The sequence below is a fragment of the Varroa destructor genome, unplaced genomic scaffold, assembly GCF_002443255.2.
Source record: "Varroa destructor unplaced genomic scaffold, Vdes_3.0 BEIS01000002.1, whole genome shotgun sequence".
NCBI classification, from domain to species: Eukaryota; Metazoa; Arthropoda; class Arachnida; order Mesostigmata; family Varroidae; genus Varroa; species Varroa destructor.
Genome location: NW_019211455.1, coordinates 11,706,635 through 11,728,047, shown reverse-complemented (window position 1 = coordinate 11,728,047; position 21,413 = coordinate 11,706,635). Strand labels below are relative to the sequence as shown.

Here is a 21,413-nt window from a genome sequence, read left to right as displayed (position 1 = left end):
AAAATATCCATGTAATTTACTTCAATGGGCCACAAACAATAATGCTTGTCTCTATAGTCAATAAATGCATAAGTACGTACGATCTTCCCAAAACTCGAGCACCGCAGGTAAAATCGGATCCCTTCCAGGGGGCACTGCAGATCCATGATGACCTCCTGAAGCGACCATACTCCCGTCGCTGTTGGTCGATGCATGACGCTCATTCTTTGAGTCATACTCGCCGCTTACCGAAGCAGGACGGGGTCCCATTGGGTCCACCTATCGAAACGAGTGAGTAATGAATACATGTACGCGTATGTTAGTTATTAGCATATCCATACGTTATAAAAGCCGTAGTAAAATGTTCTCCCATGCATTATGGAATCTCATAGGATATAAGATATAGGATATTATGGCATATCATTATGGGTGGCTTGTCACTAAAAAAAAAATAAGAGCTTTCATATTAAGAAGTTTCAACAATGCGAGTATATTGGTTTGTCAATGGTTATTATATAGGTGCAGTGATTTGGGTTCGAACGCACTAGGTCACTTATCTTAAAGGTTTTATAGACAACAAACATTTTTAGCTTCAATATATTCTTCAATTGAGCGAATATATATGTGTATGTTCAACTGAGAATCTATGCGGGCAATACAGTATGAGTATCCTGTCTTACCTCGCTGGAAGCCCTTTACGCAAATGAGATAACAGATGCGTTAATTATCTTGCGAGGAGTGATTTTTTTTAGATAATCTTTGAGCTGCCAGACTGCTTCCTGTTACTCTAAACGGAGCAGACCTGTCTTATAATATTATTACCATTGCGTACGTAGTGTGGAGTATCAGCGTCACACTTACCCTGTGAGTTTGCGGCTGGGGATTCTGCATTGCGAGAGGATAAGCTGCCGCAGCGGGGTCGGCAAAGCGGAACGTGTGTCCCTGAAGACCGCCGCGGACACCCGGATCCCCAGAACCCGGCTGTGGCTGTTGAGATCCCAGCTTCAGAATAGCTCCGTGCTGTAGAATGGTCGTGTCTCGGATACGTTGTCCGTTAAGATAGGTCTCGGCATTAAGGTCACCACTTGGTGTAATCGTGACAATTCCTCCTGTAGGAGATCCAAAGATAATGAGAGACTGAGCCACAAGCCTTATTCGAATATGCTTCATTTCAGCTTCGTTTTGCCTCAGTTAGCATCCTACACACACCAAGTAATCAAGCACATAACCAAAGAGACAAGCTGGAACTGCCAGTTTAAGGCACATTTTTACTCAATCTCTGTCCTTCCCCACGAGAGGTGGCCTGTACATACGGTGAGGTGCCTAGTAATTAAACTTCAGCGTATCTATCAAGCGACTAAGAACATACAAGAAAGCTCCAGCGTTACATTTTCAAGCTCTTACACAAGCTCATTCCGAATGGACGCCAATGAACCCTAAAGCTATCTAGCCTTTAAAAATCAAGCGCGTCCAACTAACTTCGCACCACTCCTCAATTTCGGATGAAGTTAAAAAAGCCAAACGTCACCACTACGCGTATTTACACACACAGTAAGAATAGCCTGTACTAATAGCGGAAAACAGAATATTGTATAGGCGTTCAGCTCGAGTAAAAGCTATTTTCCTATGTTACCTGCCTAACCTCTTTTGACTGAATGACACACTTTGGCTTAAAAGCGACCATAATTCTATTAGCTCACTGTTTTTTTCCGCAGCCAGTCAACTGCGGTTGGTTTCGACGGTTGCCTGCTGTCTGTAACAAAGCCCATACCTACAACGATGATCAGCTGCCACGACTTTGTCCAGCTTCGAGATTGAAGGTGTCATACGCCGGTTAAATCGAATATAAAAGCTAACAAGTAATATCTGCCGTTACTTGATCCTACTTAAGGCTCACTTCGCTGAGTTGGCAATCAATCGACGACATCAAGGACTACGAACGGAGAGCCCCAGCCTGACAAGCGGTGAGGAATATCGAGTAGACAGATGGTCGTAGGAAAGAGGTAGCAATCAATAAATTAAATAGTGTTGGATGTCGATCGAAACTTTCGTTATGATTACGATGACGAATAGGCATCGTGTGAGATGGCCTTACCAGCTTCGCTTATAATGGATCGTCCATTCGAAACTCTTTCTAATCAATTGGATTGCGCAATGACAATGACTAATAATAGACCATGCCAAACGCAACTGAGCGAGCAAGTAACGTTTAAGACCTGGTGGACGGACGACAATAGCTTTTGTATGCACCCGACAGTGCTCTTAACTAATAGTAGAAAAGAAGTCGATAACTGAGCTATTAGTTGACCAGAATACGAGTTCGGTGTTCGATTAGTCGTTGCGCAGATACGTGTCCTGGCGTCGATCGCTATTCTGCACCAGTACTTATATTTCAAATTGGGCATGACGGTGGTTGAATGTTACTTTGTCTAGGGCCTAACCCTGGCTAGGGTGCATATCAGTGGATGCAAAGAATGCCTGCAACAGGTAACCGCACATAAGACAGTAGAGTTCATTCCGTCCTTTGAGAACAATTTCACTGACAGGAAAAACCACTCACGTACCTCTTCAATGAGGAGCATCTCTACAAATAGCTAGATCAGAGTGAGAGGTGATAAACGACGTTTTTTTCGTTCAGCATTGCTCGACAACTGTAGATAGTCGTCTGCTGGATTTATTGCTTCGTAACACAATAGTACGCAAACAGCCTATATATTTGACGTATTAGTGTATACAATGTAATATAGAAGAGCTATTTATTAACATGTCTACCGCATGGCTGCACTGGATGAGTTGCCTTCGTTACGGGGAATGTAGATGTCATAAATTCACTTGAACAACATGTTCACATGTTTAAATGGAAATAGATGGTTTTATCATAAGCCTTGCTGGTTAGAGGCAGCCGTCCAAAATGTTACTTGTTATAGATAAAGAAAGACTGATCGTCCATTCTAGATGACGGTAATTTACTAATTATAACATGACGGACACGCAGTAAGAAGTTGGCGTTACTTGTTAAAGACAATAAAAGCCACTGCGAAGAATAGAAAATCCTGTTTCAGACGCTAGAATCTAAACGGAAATGCGGAGAATCAAAGGTGAAAAATAGTGTTGTTTATTTTTAAAAATAGCTGTTCGAAAAGCTTTCGATACAGACGCAACTTTGACATAACACCCACTTCTGTTCTTTTGAAGCTTATTTTTTCAAATACATTCTAGCCAGTTATTGTCTCAGGATAGCCAGCACATACGAATAACGGGAAATTATTTAGTAATATTTCGATTCACGACCAACGAAACATTTGCACGATATGGCCTTAGCCTATTTGGAGACGACTAGCTAGCGCTAAAGACATTTTTTTCTGGCACGAGGAGGCTCTAACATAACGCTCAACGAGACAATGTTCATAGGGTAGCTGACGTTGCCATGGGCTCTGTACCATTGGACTGTTCAGATCGACTCTTACGTGGACACTGGCTTCAATCTGTACCTTTCACGATTTCTAGCTACTATACCTCTCGATACCTATTCGCGCAGTTTAAGTTTTGTGCACAACTCCTTAGCAAGTTGGTATTCCGAACTCAGCGTTTCATACGAGCAAGTTGTTTGATGGATGAAATATATCGTTTAAACACCTATTGGCATCACACTAGTCCATAGTGTATAATCAACAACAAAGGCTCGTCTGTACCGTTATCAGTTATCCCCTAGTAATTGTGTTACAAATATTACCGACCACCGTAATAGGCGCAGCCACGAATTTACGTTCAGTTTCACGAAAACAATGATAACAACACGATAAATAAAGCTTTGCTTTAAGAAGTTGTCTTGCTTTTGACATAGTTAGTATAATTGATAGGAACGTATACGTATAGCGTCGTAGTGAGTTTTGTTGGACTGCAAACAATTTCTACATTTTCACAAATATAATATAAACTACGGAGTTCTGTATAATATAATAGCAATTTAATACTACAAGATAACTACCATTCGTATTATTGCACTGTGGCGGTATAAAAATACTTGATAATAGAGATTACGTCGCATCGAAACGAGCAAAGGCCACTTTTGACAATAAAATAGCAGTGCTACCGCATCGAATGACTAATAAACCCCTTCTAGTGACTCATGCCGTCATTATAGTAGCTTAGAACTAAAAAAAAAAAAGGCATATTTGGCTTCTGTTCCAGGACACATTTTCCACGCTATGGTATAATACAATACATGCCCAAACATTTCGATTATAGTTAACTGGCATGAAAGTAGCTTCTTTGCCTAACAGTAAATGCAGAAATCTCTAGCAGCATGAGCTCCCTGTAGTATTTTCTGCTATCATTTAGCTCGCACTAGTCTGAATTTTGAACAATGCCACTTAGCGTATGATAAGCCAGTACAAACATAGGCTACACGAAAAGTTACGAATGAGAACGAGTAAATATATTGTATCTATCACAAAATGCGGTAATATAATGAAATAACAATATGATTAACGTGCAATGTATAGTGACAACACTGGTAGGTCCTCACATTTGCTGTGTATGCGATCTACGGAATATAGTTGAGCGGTTAAACATGATTACTAATTGAAGAAAGAAGAATAAATATATACGTACCATGGGTGTGTGCAATAACACAGTGGCGGGGCAACAACCCAGGCACCACTAGACTCTGCGGATGAGGTGGCATAACGCCTCCCACACCACCAATTTCCGTTACGTCTGGTAGAAGTCTGTGAATAGCGCCCTCCTCCAGCCAAGAACCGTCTGTGATCAATGGATAAAATACACACAAATAAAAAAAAAATCGTCAATCCGGTGCACCTTGATGTGTTCGACTGACCTAAAAGAGGGATGATTAACCTGCTTAAAGGGTGATTAAGTCGAACCGCTTATATTTGTTAATAGCTTGCGTAGGATGGACAGATAGGACATAGATAGGATGCGGGACTCGTCGAACACGCAACGCTCAGAAAAGTTTTAGCAAATGCAATTGCCCGGTATTAGATCAGGGGGGTAACTGGACGTCGTTTGACTTTGGGAATCTGGCATGTGATGTGTCATTTATCCATATTTTGCTTATGCTTTCAATCTATGGCTAGTACTTAGGAAAAATGGTCAGCTTGCGTCCAATGCGTAGTAGTTACATGAAAATAAAGAAAAAGCTACTTGAGAAATGTCCGTTGACCGCAAGGTTTGTTTGAATGTCCTTCGAGGACTATGATAGTAACACTGCAGACTTCAGAGAAAAGCACCAAATGAGTGGAATCGCTTTCTCTATTGGCTTAGCTTCAAAGAACTAGATGCACGGCTCGTTCCATAAAGGCTGAGTGCGTAGGAAACATACGTTTGAATCTCAGCTCTATTCTCTGAACATCCAACATGACGTCCTTTACACTCACAAGGCCAGAACAGACTCGGGGAGTTACCAATGTAAATAACCTTTATAGATATACGATTTGCTCCTCAAAAAAGCTTACAAAGATCCATCTTTTTCATTTCATCAGCGTGAAGTCCCGCAGGCCGACAGTGTTACCCCCTTTGAAGTCCCCTTTTCAACACACAACGAGGTGATCCGAAGTAATCCAGGAAGACTTGACAAAATCGAGTAACATCACGGCTATGACATCTATTTCGTCGTGCAAAAATACCGTTCAGTCAGCTACAGAAATCATCGAGGTAACCATTTTCCGTTGCTTGTTCCATTACGCACTGTCACAGGGCAATCTGTCACACGAAACACCTGCACTAGCAACGACACGATCTATCCAGTCACTATTTTTCTGGCTAGCCTCCTTTTCTGCTGTAAACGACTCATCGCTTAATATCCATATTACTTAAACGATTCATCTGTTCGGCCCGTCGCAGCTAGTCGGCGAGATCACCGCACTGCATCTCCCATTCTCTTTACAAAAATATAAACACACTTCTATAACGTGGATTAGCTGAGTTGTGCAAACGCTCAGATTTTACTTCACAATAGCATAGGCCTACAGACGCCAAACGCCACGAATAACTACTATACCCCACCACTAGTCGAATCACACTCCTGTCTCCACAAGCACCATCCCTGCGCTCTGCGTTTCTATCAAAGGGCAGAGCCAGCGACCCCAAGCAATCGTGTAGCGGCCCGTTCACAGTCCACCACGGACTACTCCTTGTTTTGCGCCTCGTAACTTATCCCCCTTTCTTTTTTTTGGCCGATAAGAACGTTCTATCGGCCGGTCGTTGTTGGATGCACCGGGGCTTCTGGCAGGCCGACCCATATCGCGGGCTTCTGTTGCTTCTTGCTACTGCTACTGCTTGTCTCTGATTTGATCCTCTCGGATTCGCTGACGAAGAGAAACAGAGAAGTCAACGGACCTACGAATCGGTCATGTATACAGATCTGCATATTGACGGTGGCGTCAAAAGCCCCGCCGACGGTTGCCCGCCAACCTGGATATGAACGGCGAGCACCATGAACGACAGGAGCTTACGAGTAGCAAGCAATTGTTCCCAACTGCAGCAACAGCAACCTCGTTCGAGTGGCTATACTTCGCTAGACTAAACTGGGCATCCCAGTTGAGCTCGTCCGTGGGTTGTTTAGTTCAACTAACGTCTACTAGCAGCAGCAAGTAAATTCTGCACCATAGCGACCCGGACTTTTCCCGTGGTCACGCAGACGTTCGCAACCTGACACATTCACACTCAAATATATACACCCTCTCACCCACACACAACGATCCTAACATGAGTGCGTCCTAGCGCTTGCATACGCCCGTTTCTTGTCGTCTGACAAGCAAGCCGCTCCAGAAGCTGGCTTAGCCCCACCAGCTTTAGCGACTGCCATTCTCTGCTTGTGAAGTAGATCTCTCTCACAGATTTGATCAGCGGCAGCAGCAGTAGTTCTCTCAAATACTCAGAGATACACAGAGACGTTCATTGACACGTACAGCTCGCTCGGCTGGTGCTCGTCGACCGATCAGCCGATGCGACCATTCATTCCGTCAGCTTAACAAAACTTATCGACATATTATTCTACTGTTTCTATTCCGATATATAACCATATTGACGAGATCAGCGATAATAAATAGAGTCGCCTCACTATTAGGCCGAGCTGGACCGGGACTGCAAAGCAGCGACCCGACCCAGCGGCCGAACCTGTTGCAAATTGCCGGATGATCGATGACGAAACGCTCGAGTCTTTTTCACACCCCGCTCGCACGCACACGCATGCATATGTGTGTATTTACTTTTCCCTTTATAAACGTATCGATATAAGTAAAAGTCCAGCGCAGTCGCAGTCGGTACAAGCACAATCGACAAACTGACCTTCGAGCAGCGACGGCATCCCCGGTAGTCGTATCAACAACGGCAGCAGCCGAAGCGAAAGTGGAAGAGATGCGTCAACAGAAAGATCGTGCGCGCAAAGCTCACCAGGCGACAGTCCAACCAAGGCATAGAGCACGCTTACCTTTCCGGCTATGATTCTTTTGGGAATATTGCCATAGATATCTCTGACACTCACATCACTTTCATTGAATATGTATATAGAGATATATGATCTTCGCGAAGATCAGGCACCGCACGAGAAAGTAATGAAGCGGGCTCCGCGAAAGGACTGCCAGCTCAATCTGGCAAAGATCAACAAAACGTGCACACAATAGAGAAAAAAGCGAATGAATCACAGCTTTCTCTTCGTACTGGTAAACTGGTCATAAAGCGTGCGCCAAGTTCGCTAGTGGGTCTTTGAATTGACGGCGGGTGATGTTCCAAGTAAATCACGGAACAAACGTAATAGCTTTACTGATACGATGTTCTTTCTATCTCGATGCGAATATACCCACAACATAGAAAATATGATCAGTAAGATACTTAAATCTGGAAAATAACTTATAATGGCTACTCTATTTTCGTGTTCAGGCAAATACATAAGAAACAGTGTCACGTAGGAAATATCGTCAGTGAGTAGTCAGTGTTATCAATATGGCCTCTACAATATACATCGCTCGACCAAGCACTTACGCTTTCACGCCAAGAGGCGGCGCATTAACATTCCGGTCATCCATACTTACAGCTGCCGAACGATTGGAGCACTGCAATATTTATGTATACGATTCAGCGAAACGTTTCGAAATTATGCAATAGACTATTCGGAGATCAAGTCTGACTAATAGCGAAACGCCATCGTCGTTCGTCATCTTTAGGACAAAGGTCGGAGCTTTTCGAAATCACTCAATAAGCATTGGGCGGGTAAGAGCGCATAGTCTGCGTATACTGAAACAGGTACATAAGCTGGTTCGTTTATACCCATTGCTCAGGCAATAAAATTACTACAAACCCAAACCATTTGAATTTATTACGGACTGCTAGGTAACCTAAGTAAGAACTTAGGTAACATCACTTGAGGGTTAAATCCAGTGTCAATCAGGACATAGATCAAGGAAAAAATTAATACACAAGATCACAAAGCGAGCCCAGCAGCGAGTAGATAACTGCCATCCTTAAGCGCTGTAAATAAATTCGAATTCGTATGGAACTACTGGGATTCCTTGAAACAGGCTATTTCTGGTACGAGCTCTTAGGACATCCATCATGTAAAACGTTACGCCTTAAAAATTTGCAAAAGTTGTCCAACTATCAGGCTATAAATTGTCCCGCCGATGCTTAACCCCAATAGAATTTTTATTTCGTGACAAATATTCAACCGTTAACTGCTACTTGGCGCGTTGACTAATTGTCGAGTACAACGGCCTCTTGCGTACGAAAACTACCGCAACATCTATCTTATATTTTGTAGAAACCAGAGCTGTATATGCCAACCAAAATGTATTACAGTCGTGTACAGTACTACATCACATCTCGTACCTGGTGAAGGCCGAATTTCCTGCAGGTAAGGTAACCTGTCGAGCGTGACCCCTTCAGGCAGCTGGGCCGGTTTCGGTTTCTTCTTTCGTTTGCGCGGCTGATAGTCGTGCGGGCGACGTCGAATATGAAAAGAGAGCGTACCCTTATTTCGATTGTGCTGACGCATAATCGCCAAGGGGCAGTCGTCGTCGTCGAGAATATATTCCTTGACTAACGATGAGTCTGCAGGTAGGGAACCATCATTCGGACCGCCATTCGGAGACTGAGCCACAAACACCTGCCAAATTAAGATAACCTATTAGTAGAATAGGGAAGATCGAACAATAACTTAATCGTTTCCCTAGAAACCTCTAATCATATATACGGTCACCTACCTATCACGAAGTACCAACACGATTACATTGCGCTCATGAGAAATGAATCGCCTATGAGACCATATAAAGTTAGACCTCACAGTTATTATCAGTGATTTGTACGTTGATACCAATATAATTCAACCTAATCATTTTTCAGTTCAAGTTTCTCAGTTCATATCTTTGGCTTCGATCCCACGTCATTGGATCACACGATGTACAGCTGGCTAGCCTTCCGTGGATGACTTCCGACGACCGAGCATGTTGGTGGAAATAAGACAGCCACAATTGTGGCCGCCCCATCGCTGGCTGATAGTCGTAGTTTACGACGATAGACGTTAAACAGTGAGACGGGTGTACTAGTCATTTGGTGACCTAACTAAACTCCAGCATACAACGTTGCGCAGTACCTGAACGAGGCAGTATTTCGATGCAGCAGCCTCGTCGCACTCCAGTGCGTACTTGTCAAGCATCTCTCGAACGACATGAGCCGCTGAGTCTTTGATCGATAGTAACAGAGTCTTATACGGCACATCGCGGTTCAGGCTTTCACCAAAAATACGAAGAGTTCCTCCAGCGCCTGGTCCCCCGCCTGCACCAGGAGCAGTGCCTGCCGTGCCTGGCCTTGAGGCCAATGCGGCACTTTCCTCTCGAAATTGTTGAAGTTTCCGTTCGAGTTTTTGCTGACGACGACGACGCATAACAGCCTCTGAAATATGGAAAAAATGAAAATCAACGACATCGAAAAATATGCGCCCAAGTGGATTTTTTGTTAAACAGGCTCACACCCCCCGTGGGCGCGATTATTAGATGACCAACAGCAAAGACGGCCTTTGCGTGCGTTACTGAATTGAGCCGAGGACTCTACGTAATTAGAATATAACAAAACAACAGTAGTAAGAAATAGTAACAGTGGTTACTCCGCAGAAGTCGGAAATGAAGGTCTACATGTCAAAAAATTTCCGAAGCTAACTGAACAGGTCCTGTTCGGAATTGCCTCCATCCTCGAGTATTATAGCCTCGAATCCGATATTAAGTACAATTAATTATTATTTATTAAAATTTTATTAGAATGGATTGGCGCGCGCTATGGAAGCTTTCCAATATCGTTTTAATTTTGTCCTGCAATCAAGTTTACTGAACGTATTGTTAAAGATAAGTGTTTTGTCTCCATATTTTCAGTATTTGAAAAATGGATCAATACGCCCCATTGCGCATTGTAGTACAGATACAAAAGACAACCTATCACGATAGTACTACAGCGGCCAGGCATTTGTGTGCGGTTTGCTTTTCAATGAGAAAAGCAGGCTCCATAATTACCGTATGTAATTGCTGACTGAAGTCCGATTGCAATGGTGTTTCCAAATAAATACAAGTAGGAACTGTGGTTTTAACGTAAAGGGCATATGCAAATACGTTCATGTTTCGTAATAGGCGTGCTTAAACCGAATGCCAAGTAAGGCCCCACATAATTCTTTATTAATTTGAAGAGTTGCTCTGCCGTACAAATCTTTAATATAAATACTTTATTATTACAAATTGCTCATCGATAAAGGCTTTACAACAGTACGTCTTTCTAGACTTTCTAACTCAAATGGCCTCTTTTGCTATTTGCCACAACCTGGCACCAGCGAAATCGAACTCAGTAACTAGCGGCAGTGGTACAACTGCATAGGTCAGAAACAAACTTACTAGTAAGTTAATATGACGCGTATTATCAAAGTGACAGTATTGGTATGATTTGCTTGTATATCTGGCCGCGTAAGACAAATCAATCGCAACAAAAGGATCAACAACGATCGTATAATAGACGGTATCGAAGAGACTTAAAATCTTTAATTTGCTAATGAAAGTGGCCCGCCCAATAAATTATTGCCAAGAATCGAAACGGATGTTACACAGTTAACAATCGTATCGGCGCAAGTTAATATACAGGGTACTACACTTAAACTTGGGCAAGCACTGGCGGGCTGTGTGTCTTAATGAGCATATGTACCACACGAAAGTCAGTCCATGCGACAGCAAAACAGCGAACTCGTCAGTCGAATAACAGTGCTTCATTTTCGGAATTTGAGCTAAAGTCAGCAGTTATTCAGCCTTTATGTGCCTGACAAATGATTATAAACTTCCTTGATAATTCCAGATCGACAGCGCACGGCGTCATAAGTGAACATACGCCTGCGGAAGAAGCACAAGCAAGCTTCAGCACAGCAGAGCGGAAACCCGACGAAAAGTAAGAGTAGGGTGAACCTTAAGATAAATCGCTACCGCCCAAAAGATCATGCTGCTTCGAACGGCGTATTAATAAAGAAACTTAGTGAGAGTGGGCGTCCGATGTCTCGGATTCTTTACAAAGGTTTCGGGTACACGTCATATGCTGTAAAACTGAGACAAATGTTTTCTGAATAGCATAGAATCAACAAGTTGGATCATTATTTTTTGCTATTCGCTTCTCTCAAGGATGAAGTCGCAGGTCGTCTTCAATTTTCCTCTTAAGGCAATTTTGTTCGTTTTAGACACAAAAATGAAGTGAGGAAATTATCATTGTCCTACAACCCAGGGAATATACCTACCGCGGGCGAAAATAAATCCTTGGCTAAAGTTCATTGCGGCGTCCGGTAAAGAAGACGTCATGCCACCATACCCCCTTCAGAAAGGCGGGCGCATTACTGAACAAGTTATACGTTGTGCCACAGTAGATGGCTAAAACTCCTGAAGAACCAGCATACGTCTTTGAACAAGCTGGTGCACAGGGTCATACAAGCCCATTAGTGCAGGGTTGGCTGGCTGAAAATGCAAGCATGTTCTGGGGCGAGCACATGTGTGCGCCGAATAGCCCAGATTTGAAGCTGTCGTCCTACCCGTTCACTACGTTAGTATGCAGCGTTATTGAGTAAGAGTCCAGCAAGCCTCTATGGCACGGTCGTATTGACTTGCTCACTTGCTGCATTAGGACGAGAATTGCAAAGGGTATGGTTGAAACGAGCCTGTGAGCGGTTTCGGCCCAAGTTGAAGCTGTAACCGCAATAATTAGTGACTACAGTAAATAAACATGACCATAAAGATATTTAAAGCACTTGAAAATAAATTTCGTCGTAATATCTGTTTAGATACTGCGCTAGAAAAAAGCCCCAGGAGCTTTATGTATATATATGTATAGTGTGAGAACAAACCAAAATGAATACGGAAAGAAATCCTGAGCGGGATGTTGTTGTTTCCCAAAGTTCGCTATCACCCGAACAGCAAAAAGGTGTACAAGCAATCTCGTGCCATTCAACCGTACAGATTTTACAGCAACGCTGATATATTATGGCGGACGATTAAATACATGCTAATCTATTTGACTAGGAGATTTTTTCAGCTGTTATTACTGCTGTTGTGAAAGGCACCAGGCTAACGATTTATTCCAAACGAATCATTTGCGTCCTACAGTAGACATTGTGAACCGAAACAATTACGCTTTACGTTTAAAAATGATCTCGCCAAGTAAATATCAAATGCTCTGTACCTGTCTTCTTTTGGTGTTCATTGCCCCATGATTTTTGGCGTTGTCGCAGTCAATGATAAACCCTGTATAAGCCCCGTAAGGGCTGTACCTGTCTATGTTCTTAGCTTAACTATCATATAATAGTGAAAAAAGCACTATGCGTTAAGTGGAGTTTGCTAGCTACTTAGCTCTGGGAAATTTAAATTCAATATTTAATTGGCGTGCTCAGTGACGGGACGTTTTGTCTATAACAATGACTGGGTGAATAGATAATTAATAAGTATAACGTGGGTTTTAGTTGTGGTAATTTTCGACCACGACTGGCTAAGGAATCACCCGAAGCATTCATGAAGCCTGCTCATTGTAATCGCTTACTTCAAAAAAATTATAGAATAAAACAACGTGGCAAGTTCATTACATTGGTTGGCGAAAGAGAACATCATGTAATGGAGCAGTTTCAGAAACTTGCCCTTAAAAAACGATGCCGTTAGCTGTTGTCCTTATAGAGTATAAATGAAATAGCCGGGTATGTTAGGTCTGCAAGTTCGTTCGGCACGGGAATCTAATATCGGTACATGCTCCGGCTCCAGCTTTCGGGGTTTCATACTCATGAATTTTCGTCCAGTAATAAAGTTGTTACAACCGTATTTCAGTTACTATTCGTCGTAAAGGTATGTTTGCGGAGCACTTCAACTTCTCTAGGACAGTATCTAAACAAAAAAAGGAGACAGATATTACGACGAAGCTTATTTTCAAGTGCTATAAATGTTATTCTCGATGGTCATGTTTATCCAGTGTAGTCACTAATTATTGCGATTACGATAGAGCTTCGATTTAGGTCCGAAACTGCTCACAGGCTCGTTTCAACTACTCCCTTTGCAATTCTCGTCCTAATGCAGCTATGAGTGAGCGACTCGGTGTGACCATGCTGTCGAGACTTCGTGGACTCTCACTCAGTGACGCTCCATATGTACACAGTAAACGGGTAGGACGACAGCTTCAAATGTGGGCCCCAGAACATGCTTGCATTTTCAGCCAGCCAATCCTGCACCAATGGGCTCGTATGACCCTGTGCGCCATCTTGTTCAAAGACGCATGCTCTTCCTTGTTTTAGCTATTTACTGTTGCTTAACCGTTTGTAGAATACGCGAATAAACTTCTTTAAAGATGCGTTCGCCTTTCTGGAAGTAGTCTATTGGCATCCCGTATCCTTCGCTGGATACCATACTTACAACATGAACTTCGGTCGAAAACTTGGATTTACCCATAACAGGCGCATACCCTGGATCTCCGGCCAACTAGCTACCTTTTCGGCGATTCATTTGTGTATCGAAAATAAAAAAATCCCGCATGAAAGACAAATCGAAAATAACCATTCTAGAACAAACAACATCGATCAAATTCCTTGGTTTTATTATTTGCAGAAAGCATTTGACCTTTATGACATATGATGTGTACCTGGAGTTTTCGTGAACAATCCATCGTGCCATCGAACGCGCGCTCATATCAAAGTTTTTCAGTAACCTCCGCAACGTTAGATCCGGAAGGGTCATTAGAAATGCGCTCTTGGACGGCAGCGATTAAGTTTGAAATCAACGCTGTTATTTCTATCTTTGAGTTTCCATTGTACGGCGCTGAAACCCACTGGTGCTTTTTTCTGCAACTGCATACCCATTTGTGCTGCTACACACCGTTGATTTACGACGACCCAAAAAGCTTATAATCTCGATGGAGGCTGGCTTTCGTCTGCGGTCAGGAGTAACGTACGACCCCATGGAAAACAGCCGGTAAAGTTTGTCCCCATTTAAGTGTGGTGCCCGGTACATTTCCAATTAGTGATGGTAACCCAATTAAAGATCGAGCCATCCAAACTGACTCCGATAGCACCAATGGTAGTTCGGTTCAGCACCGAATCGGATTTTTCCAAAAGATACCAGGAAAGACGATATCAGTGGAATACGCCGCTGAGGTCAAAAGTGTTGATGAATTTTAGGCCAAAAAAACACGAAGGTATCGCTTATCTCCTAAAATGACATACTTTTTACAATGTGCTCTCATGACTAGTGTATTAACCATCACTAGGATATCTATTAATAGAAAAATATAAGAAGAAGGCCTCTGCAAGAAATTCGATAGATTTTCTATTCAGTTTGTGTAGAATAACACGAAAAAAGATTTACTGTTGGGTCAAGCTGTTCGATTGAAGACCAGTCGCATTTTCAAGATTACGCCAGACTGATGTATAACATACGGGCAAAAATCTTCTCACATAAATGTCAAAATTTCTTCAAATGTCTTACTCATTCGTTCTTATCGCTGCGCAACGAAAGTATTATCCGTTTACGCTACGAGCCATAGGAATATCCGAAGACCAAGCTATGTTGTACATCATGCCTTCGTACTTCACACTCTGTACTTTGTCCCCTTGTCTCGACATGCGAATCACCCATCGCGCATTCACCAGATACGAGGCTGGTTAGTAATTTCAACCCATTTTCGTTTGGCAATTAGAAAACACTAACGCTGGTCTTTCGTAGACATCTAAAATTAGAATTTTCAAGTTTTACGTTCGGAGCTACCGTGAGACGTTATCGCATTGAAGGAGGCCTGCAGTGCCCTCACACGACGAGGATTGCTTCCACTTCCGCTATCTAACACCGCAGACATATAGCTAAGGTTTGGTTCGGAACGTTTTTTGGGTAACTGTAGCCACTATTCATGTTGATATTTGGTTGCACAGATGGTAAATCCAACTTTACTGAGGGTAAACAACGCGCCACAGCTACATGTCCGTATAGTGGTATCGAGATGACTGCTAGCATAGCTAATACTTACTTAATACACTTGTTCTTGTTTCAAAATCACCTTGTATAGCCTGTCATGACACCGTGCACTGTCAGCAATTAATCATCACATTAATGCTGCACACATGAAATCACACCGGCACAAATCCGATTTAACGTCAGCGTTAATACTTTAGAAAAACATAACGTAGTTTCAGCTAGAAACCCATTTGTTTTGCTGCTATTGTTCAGACGATTACGATATGCATATGTGCACGCACAGTCTTCAACATAAGCTGACATACAGAATCGGATTTCTTCATTCGCACATCGTCAGCTCTGCGTTATCCAGTGCTGCGTAGATCCACCGCAGCCACGCCACTTCATGTTCCGTTGCGTTTTCCACTGGCGATAAGCATCGCTTTGACGACCGCCTCAACAAAAGACTGGCGGACGTTCGGATCGGCTGCCGACGGAAGAATCAGATCGAGCTGTAACAACCACCTTTCTGGATAAAGCGATACTGGTGTCCGTAGTTGAGCGGCTAAACGGCAGGCGATTTACGCTCAGGTAGATTGCAGCCCGGAAAATAGTTGCTGTAATTTAATGGTAGAAGCAGTACCCCAAAACACAGAGCATTTTCTGCCTCTGGCAATCGTTGTGTTTTTGGTACGGCTGACCCAGCCCGGCCTGTTTCACTGGTCTTCAATAGAAACGATTTCTGTATTCCGTGTCTTCAACTGTCTGATCAGAACCAGCCAGTCGCGCATCTCGCGACGCTTCGTCGTCTGTTGACGTTCTTCCTCCCGTAGCAACCAGCGCCACCTTTCCTGCATTGTTGGTGAACGTACGTCGAGTAATCGACTTGTCAAAGGCGAATCCGGCCTGCCCGCGGCTCTTGCCTGGTTTGTCCGTATTGGTCGCCACCTACCCTCTCCACAACGCCGCGACGGAAATTAACAAACTAAGTATATGATGAAGGCAAGTGAACGTTTGTGTAACTATCTGTGCATACACAATTCCATTATTCCAGTAACAATAAGAGCAAGTTGATACTTGGCTGGTTGAATCCGTGCCTAGAGGACATGTGGCAACGGAGACATTGTTACCATTTAGGACCGTAAAGGACTATTTAGGCGGCAAAAAGCATTAGACCAATACAAATAACTCTGCTTTTTTGTTTCAATTCCAGTTTCATTTGAATCGTATCTTCAGTCGAGTGTCGTCGGACTTAAATTTAGATTTAAACATTCAATCTCTGATTCAATTCGTTGTTGTTTTCGCTCATCGTCAAGACGTCGACGACGATAAAGGCCATGGACAGATTGATAGACTTGGCAGTTCTATACGATGCCCAGGGTCAGTGTGCTTCGGGAGACATGTTTTTATTTACTAGAGAGACGACAAGATAGGATACCGAAGCTACGTTATTATATAGCCGCGGTTCGTTTTGCAGTCATCCAGTTTTGCAATCATATAGTGGGATGGGCTTTTAGACAGACAATGCTGTGTCCACCAAAGGTGTGGTCTGCAAAACTAGCCAACGTAATCACAGAATTTCTCTTTTCGAAGCAATAGCAGCTTCTCGCACCATGTAGCTTTCGAGATACCACTCAGCTTACTTGCGCGTTGCGGCCTTGAGGCGTTCACTGAAGATAGATTATATAGTCAGGGCGCACAGACACTGGCGTGCAGCTAATGCAGATGGCATTACACTAGCCAGACAGCAACTAGCGACCTTGGCTACCAAACCGGGCCACCTGAAGGTTTGCATAGCTCCACCTTGACCCTTTGCTGTATTTAATAGCAAACTGCTCTTTATTTTCGTCAGGACACAACAACGAAGATTCCACAACGAATACAGATCGCTTCTTATTGAGTCTAAGTCTCGCTCATCTCTAGTGTATTTCTCAAAATAGGGCATCGTTATTAGAAGTATTAACACAACCCACATCTCTGTCGAGAATCCGTGACGAGATAAAGGAAATGTAATTTTTTTCAAAACCCACAAACACTGACCAGTCCCGTCAGACGTTGGGACCAAGTCTTCGCAGGTAATCCAAAGCATTTCAATGAATTAGTTTGCAAGGATCAACTGCACCTTATTTCTGGTGGGATCTTAGCATAGGCAAACCAATACACACACAGACATAGAGGATTATCTACTTCGGAAAGTATTACGAAATGGATCAAACCGGATTGGATTGGGTCTAGAGAGGAGCCAGGAATTTAAGCCAGCTGCGAAGGTAGTCAATGTTCACACTGGAAAATGTCTCGCAAATAGCAGTCTACCACAACTTCGTACGACCCCTTTCATTGCTTGGCTCATTCTCCAAGCCAATCTTTTCCTTGTTTGTTTTTGGATCGTCGTTGTGGCAATGGCGGCCCAGTGACTCCCGATCGACCGGAAACAGTTACTGGATTCGACAGCATTGTTGAACGCTGTCTCACCAACCAACAAGATCCTTCTTTGACTGAAAAGACTTCTACCTCATTCAGAATCTGCCGGATCTATCCGCTTGGAAACCCTACGACAAGATTAACAAATTGTCATTTGAAATTAGGCATAAGTGCCTTGTCCCAGATACATAGCGATCCAAGCAGACATAGAACTTCCAATATTATAGCCAGGCCACTGTTTTATTGAGGATCAGAGAGATAAGCATGAACTCGCCCCATCCAGCCGAAAGATTTTTGCTTAAGAAAGAAGGCACTTGAGGCGAACACGCCCGCCGCATTTTATGTTTTCGGTGTCCAAAAATATCTGGTGTTTGCCAATATTACAAGTACGCTGCACTGGTGCTTTATTGAAATATCACACATTTCTACATTTAGCTACGATTTGATATTATACCTCGCTATTATTTCGATCGATATTCAAAGTCGATCGATAGTATCATGTTTGTGACACGGGACCACTTGCAGAAATCTCACGGCTTCGATAGTAATTGCGCCATTATCTCGTTCCATAAACGAATAAAAAAAGGCACTAACTTATTGTTGAAGTTAATACCTTTTTTTTTGTTGTAATTGTTGGTAAATTTTTTTGCGCGAGTTCGGTCCAGTTCAAACGTTCTTTGTTTTTCTAATGTTTCTTCATTGAAAAGTTGAAAAGTTCATTGCTATAAAACAATGACTGGTGTTTTTAGATACTTTTAAACGACAATGATTCTAATTGCGACCGGGTCTTGTTTGTTAACTTTGAGCTAACTTTGATTGATAAAATCGTCAGGCCTTAAAGCGTTCTGTACGAGAGCTCACGGCAGGACACCTGACAGGAGGCAGGCAGACCTATCGAAACGGCCCCGTCTCGTTCCTATTATAGATAAATATTCAAAACTGATCCGTATGCTATTATAACTTACCTGGATTGGAGATGCTCCTCGTGAAGCTGGTTTCAGGCATTTCTGAGTACAGTTTGTGGGCAATCTTCTCCTCACCACCTTCGGTCCTGAGCTGGGCAGCGGACTCGGCCTGTTTCTTGGCCAGTTTTTTCTTCTCGCGCTTTGACATACGCTTTTTTTGAAATCGTAATGAATTCTCCTCATTAAGACGAGGTAGCTGTAATGATCAACAAAATAGTAGATGTTAGATAACTGCTATGATATCAGTGCATTTACTTCACAAACGGTGAGAATCATTAGTTATATAGATAATATACGTCTGCTGTTATATTTGTGAATAAATAAAACTACAATTATTGTTTCATCAAACAAGTCAAAACTTTACAACTTACTACTAAAATTATTTATGTGCACATTTTCCATTGTACTTAAGTTAGTTCAATGAGCTACGGTATTGAAGTATCTCTTTTCCTAAAAGTGCTCAGAACCCTGGAGCATCTTTATATTTTCCGAGGTTCGCTGTACGTCGATGGTTTGAGGACGTCACGAGATAAACACCGCTAGAAAGTTATTTTAGAGTTGATCAATTCGATTTGATTACAGTATGCCATAAATTGATCGTCTCTGCTGGCGCGTGCTTACGTCTTAGCTCGAAATAATGATAAAACATAAGGTTCAGACGCCCAAACATATATATGGATAGCTTATTTTTAGCGGGGTGAGAGTTTGCTCCGATCCTGTTGTCGTTGATTTTTTTTTAACAGATGTTATTGTTGTCGGTTATCGATAAATTCAAAATTGACTCGTCAAACGAGACAAAAATAGCTGGGTAGGACGCTCCTTTTTTTGTCTACAGATAGAGACAGCAAAGCCAACTAATTAGGCTTAATCACTTAGAGGCCAGTGATCTACTCGGAAGACATTTTCTTATGTGATATACATCGTTCTATGAATAAAATAGGAAGTTCACTAATAACGTATATGTAATAAGACGTGATGCGCATCTACCTATTGTGTACAAGGGCAGCCAACAATCTGCCTTCATCAGATACGCTTAGGCAGTCTTTCATTTAGGGATACAACTTCAGATTCGCTCTACCCGCAGATTTTCGACCACTTATATACTAATAACTGATAGGGAACTTCAGCGACAAGATCTTAATGACGATAATTAATAGCGATGACATACAAAAGGAACCAAGCTACTTTCTGGTTCAGTTTATCTGATTTATTTGATTTTTACAAACGGCCGGTAAGTAAAGTGATTTTTGGCCATTGGTATAGCGGACGACTGTAAAAACAGATCTGACAACGACCAAACGTTGGTGATGTCGTCCTAGGCAAGGATGTGGCATCCCGCAGTAACAGCTATGTATACGCTTTTATGCCTATATTCAATAGATAAGTCCTTTGTTGCCCTTATTTGAAAATATCATAAATGTGCAAACTCGAGCTATAGTCAAGTGTCTCTAACAAGAAGCAATATTCTTTCTACTTTCATACTTTGTTTGCAAAACATCGGACAATTTCGTGACAAGTGTTTGCCAATAGCTACGAAATGAAAGTTAATCACAGGGGCAAATGTGGTTATTATCTCTTAAATCGCTTCATACTCACCTATTCAGTTTGCATGACGTTCAAGAACAATTATAATAGGGCCCAGCCATCTGTGACCCGTTTCCGTACCCAGCAGGCATCGAAAATAACTAGACCAGTCATTGTAACATTACCTTGATTCGTTTCTGTGCATTTGTATGATCTTTTTTCGACGCTGCTGTTTTGATAGCAAAAATTGATTCTCGGTATCACAGCTTGACAAGGTGGCAAACTTTGGGTAAAAAGTATGGATACATTTAGTAATCAACGGAACGATGATATCAATTCAACGAGACGTGTTCTGTGAGGCAAAATAAAACAACAATATATTATTTTTATTTATTAAGTAGAATTATTATTAAGTAGACCTCAGAGTGTAAATATGCCTTTATCAATCACGATGTTTTTGTCGAACAAATTGTGGGGATGTGCGTCTGTAATTATTAATGGCATTTATAATAAGCAATACCTCATAACAGTCATAATGATGACTATTGTTATCGATTTTTCTCGGTAACATATAGCTATAGCCAAAGGAGCCCGACAACCGCAAGCTTGTATGATCACGTAAGTCTCCTGCCACTAACCCAAGATAGCAAACCACAACACGAATACTGAAAATTTTGTAATTGACGGCAGTATCTGGTAGGCGTCAATCTCATTGTGAAAAAAATCCGCTGAGAAGAGCAGCCATTGATGTCACCCGTATTTATCTCCTTTCATGCTCCTCTATACACGTAATATCTACGTTCCGATAATTTCGCCGTCATCAATGCCTATTCCACAATACGCCACAGCAGGGTTTCGGATCCACAGCTAGTAACGACCTACATAAAAAGCTAGCCAGTCCTATACGCCAAAACAATTCTATAATATGACACAAAGCGAACTCGACGCACTCGGGAACACAGGCTGGATGCATGCAGCGGCAGATAGGCAACATTCGATAACGATTTCGTGAATCGTTCAGCTCGTGCCCGAATGCACGAGAACCGAAATCCAATATTAGAAAGTGCATCCCACG

The 21,413-nt window shown here is 42.4% G+C and overlaps 1 protein-coding gene across 5 annotated transcripts in view; it reads right to left on the bottom strand.

Annotated features, from left to right (window-relative positions):
- Nucleotides 1–21,413, bottom strand: part of cno (adherens junction formation factor afadin) — a 68,120-nt gene that overhangs the window by 7,348 nt on the left and 39,359 nt on the right. For 3 of the 5 annotated variants that reach the window (XM_086981967.1, XM_022794086.2, XM_022794087.2), the window contains 6 exons: nucleotides 18,815–19,010; nucleotides 9,590–9,888; nucleotides 8,827–9,103; nucleotides 4,594–4,743; nucleotides 841–1,088; nucleotides 81–258 (listed from right to left, as the gene is read on the bottom strand). In XM_086981967.1, coding sequence (XP_086838093.1) covers nucleotides 81–258; nucleotides 841–1,088; nucleotides 4,594–4,743; nucleotides 8,827–9,103; nucleotides 9,590–9,888; nucleotides 18,815–19,010 — 1,348 coding nt within the window. Of the gene's footprint in view, nucleotides 1–80; nucleotides 259–840; nucleotides 1,089–4,593; nucleotides 4,744–5,456; nucleotides 6,468–8,826; nucleotides 9,104–9,589; nucleotides 9,889–15,501; nucleotides 16,273–18,814; nucleotides 19,011–21,413 lie in introns of those variants that run through there. The other 2 variants (XM_022794088.2, XM_022794089.2) reach the window with 2 other exon arrangements.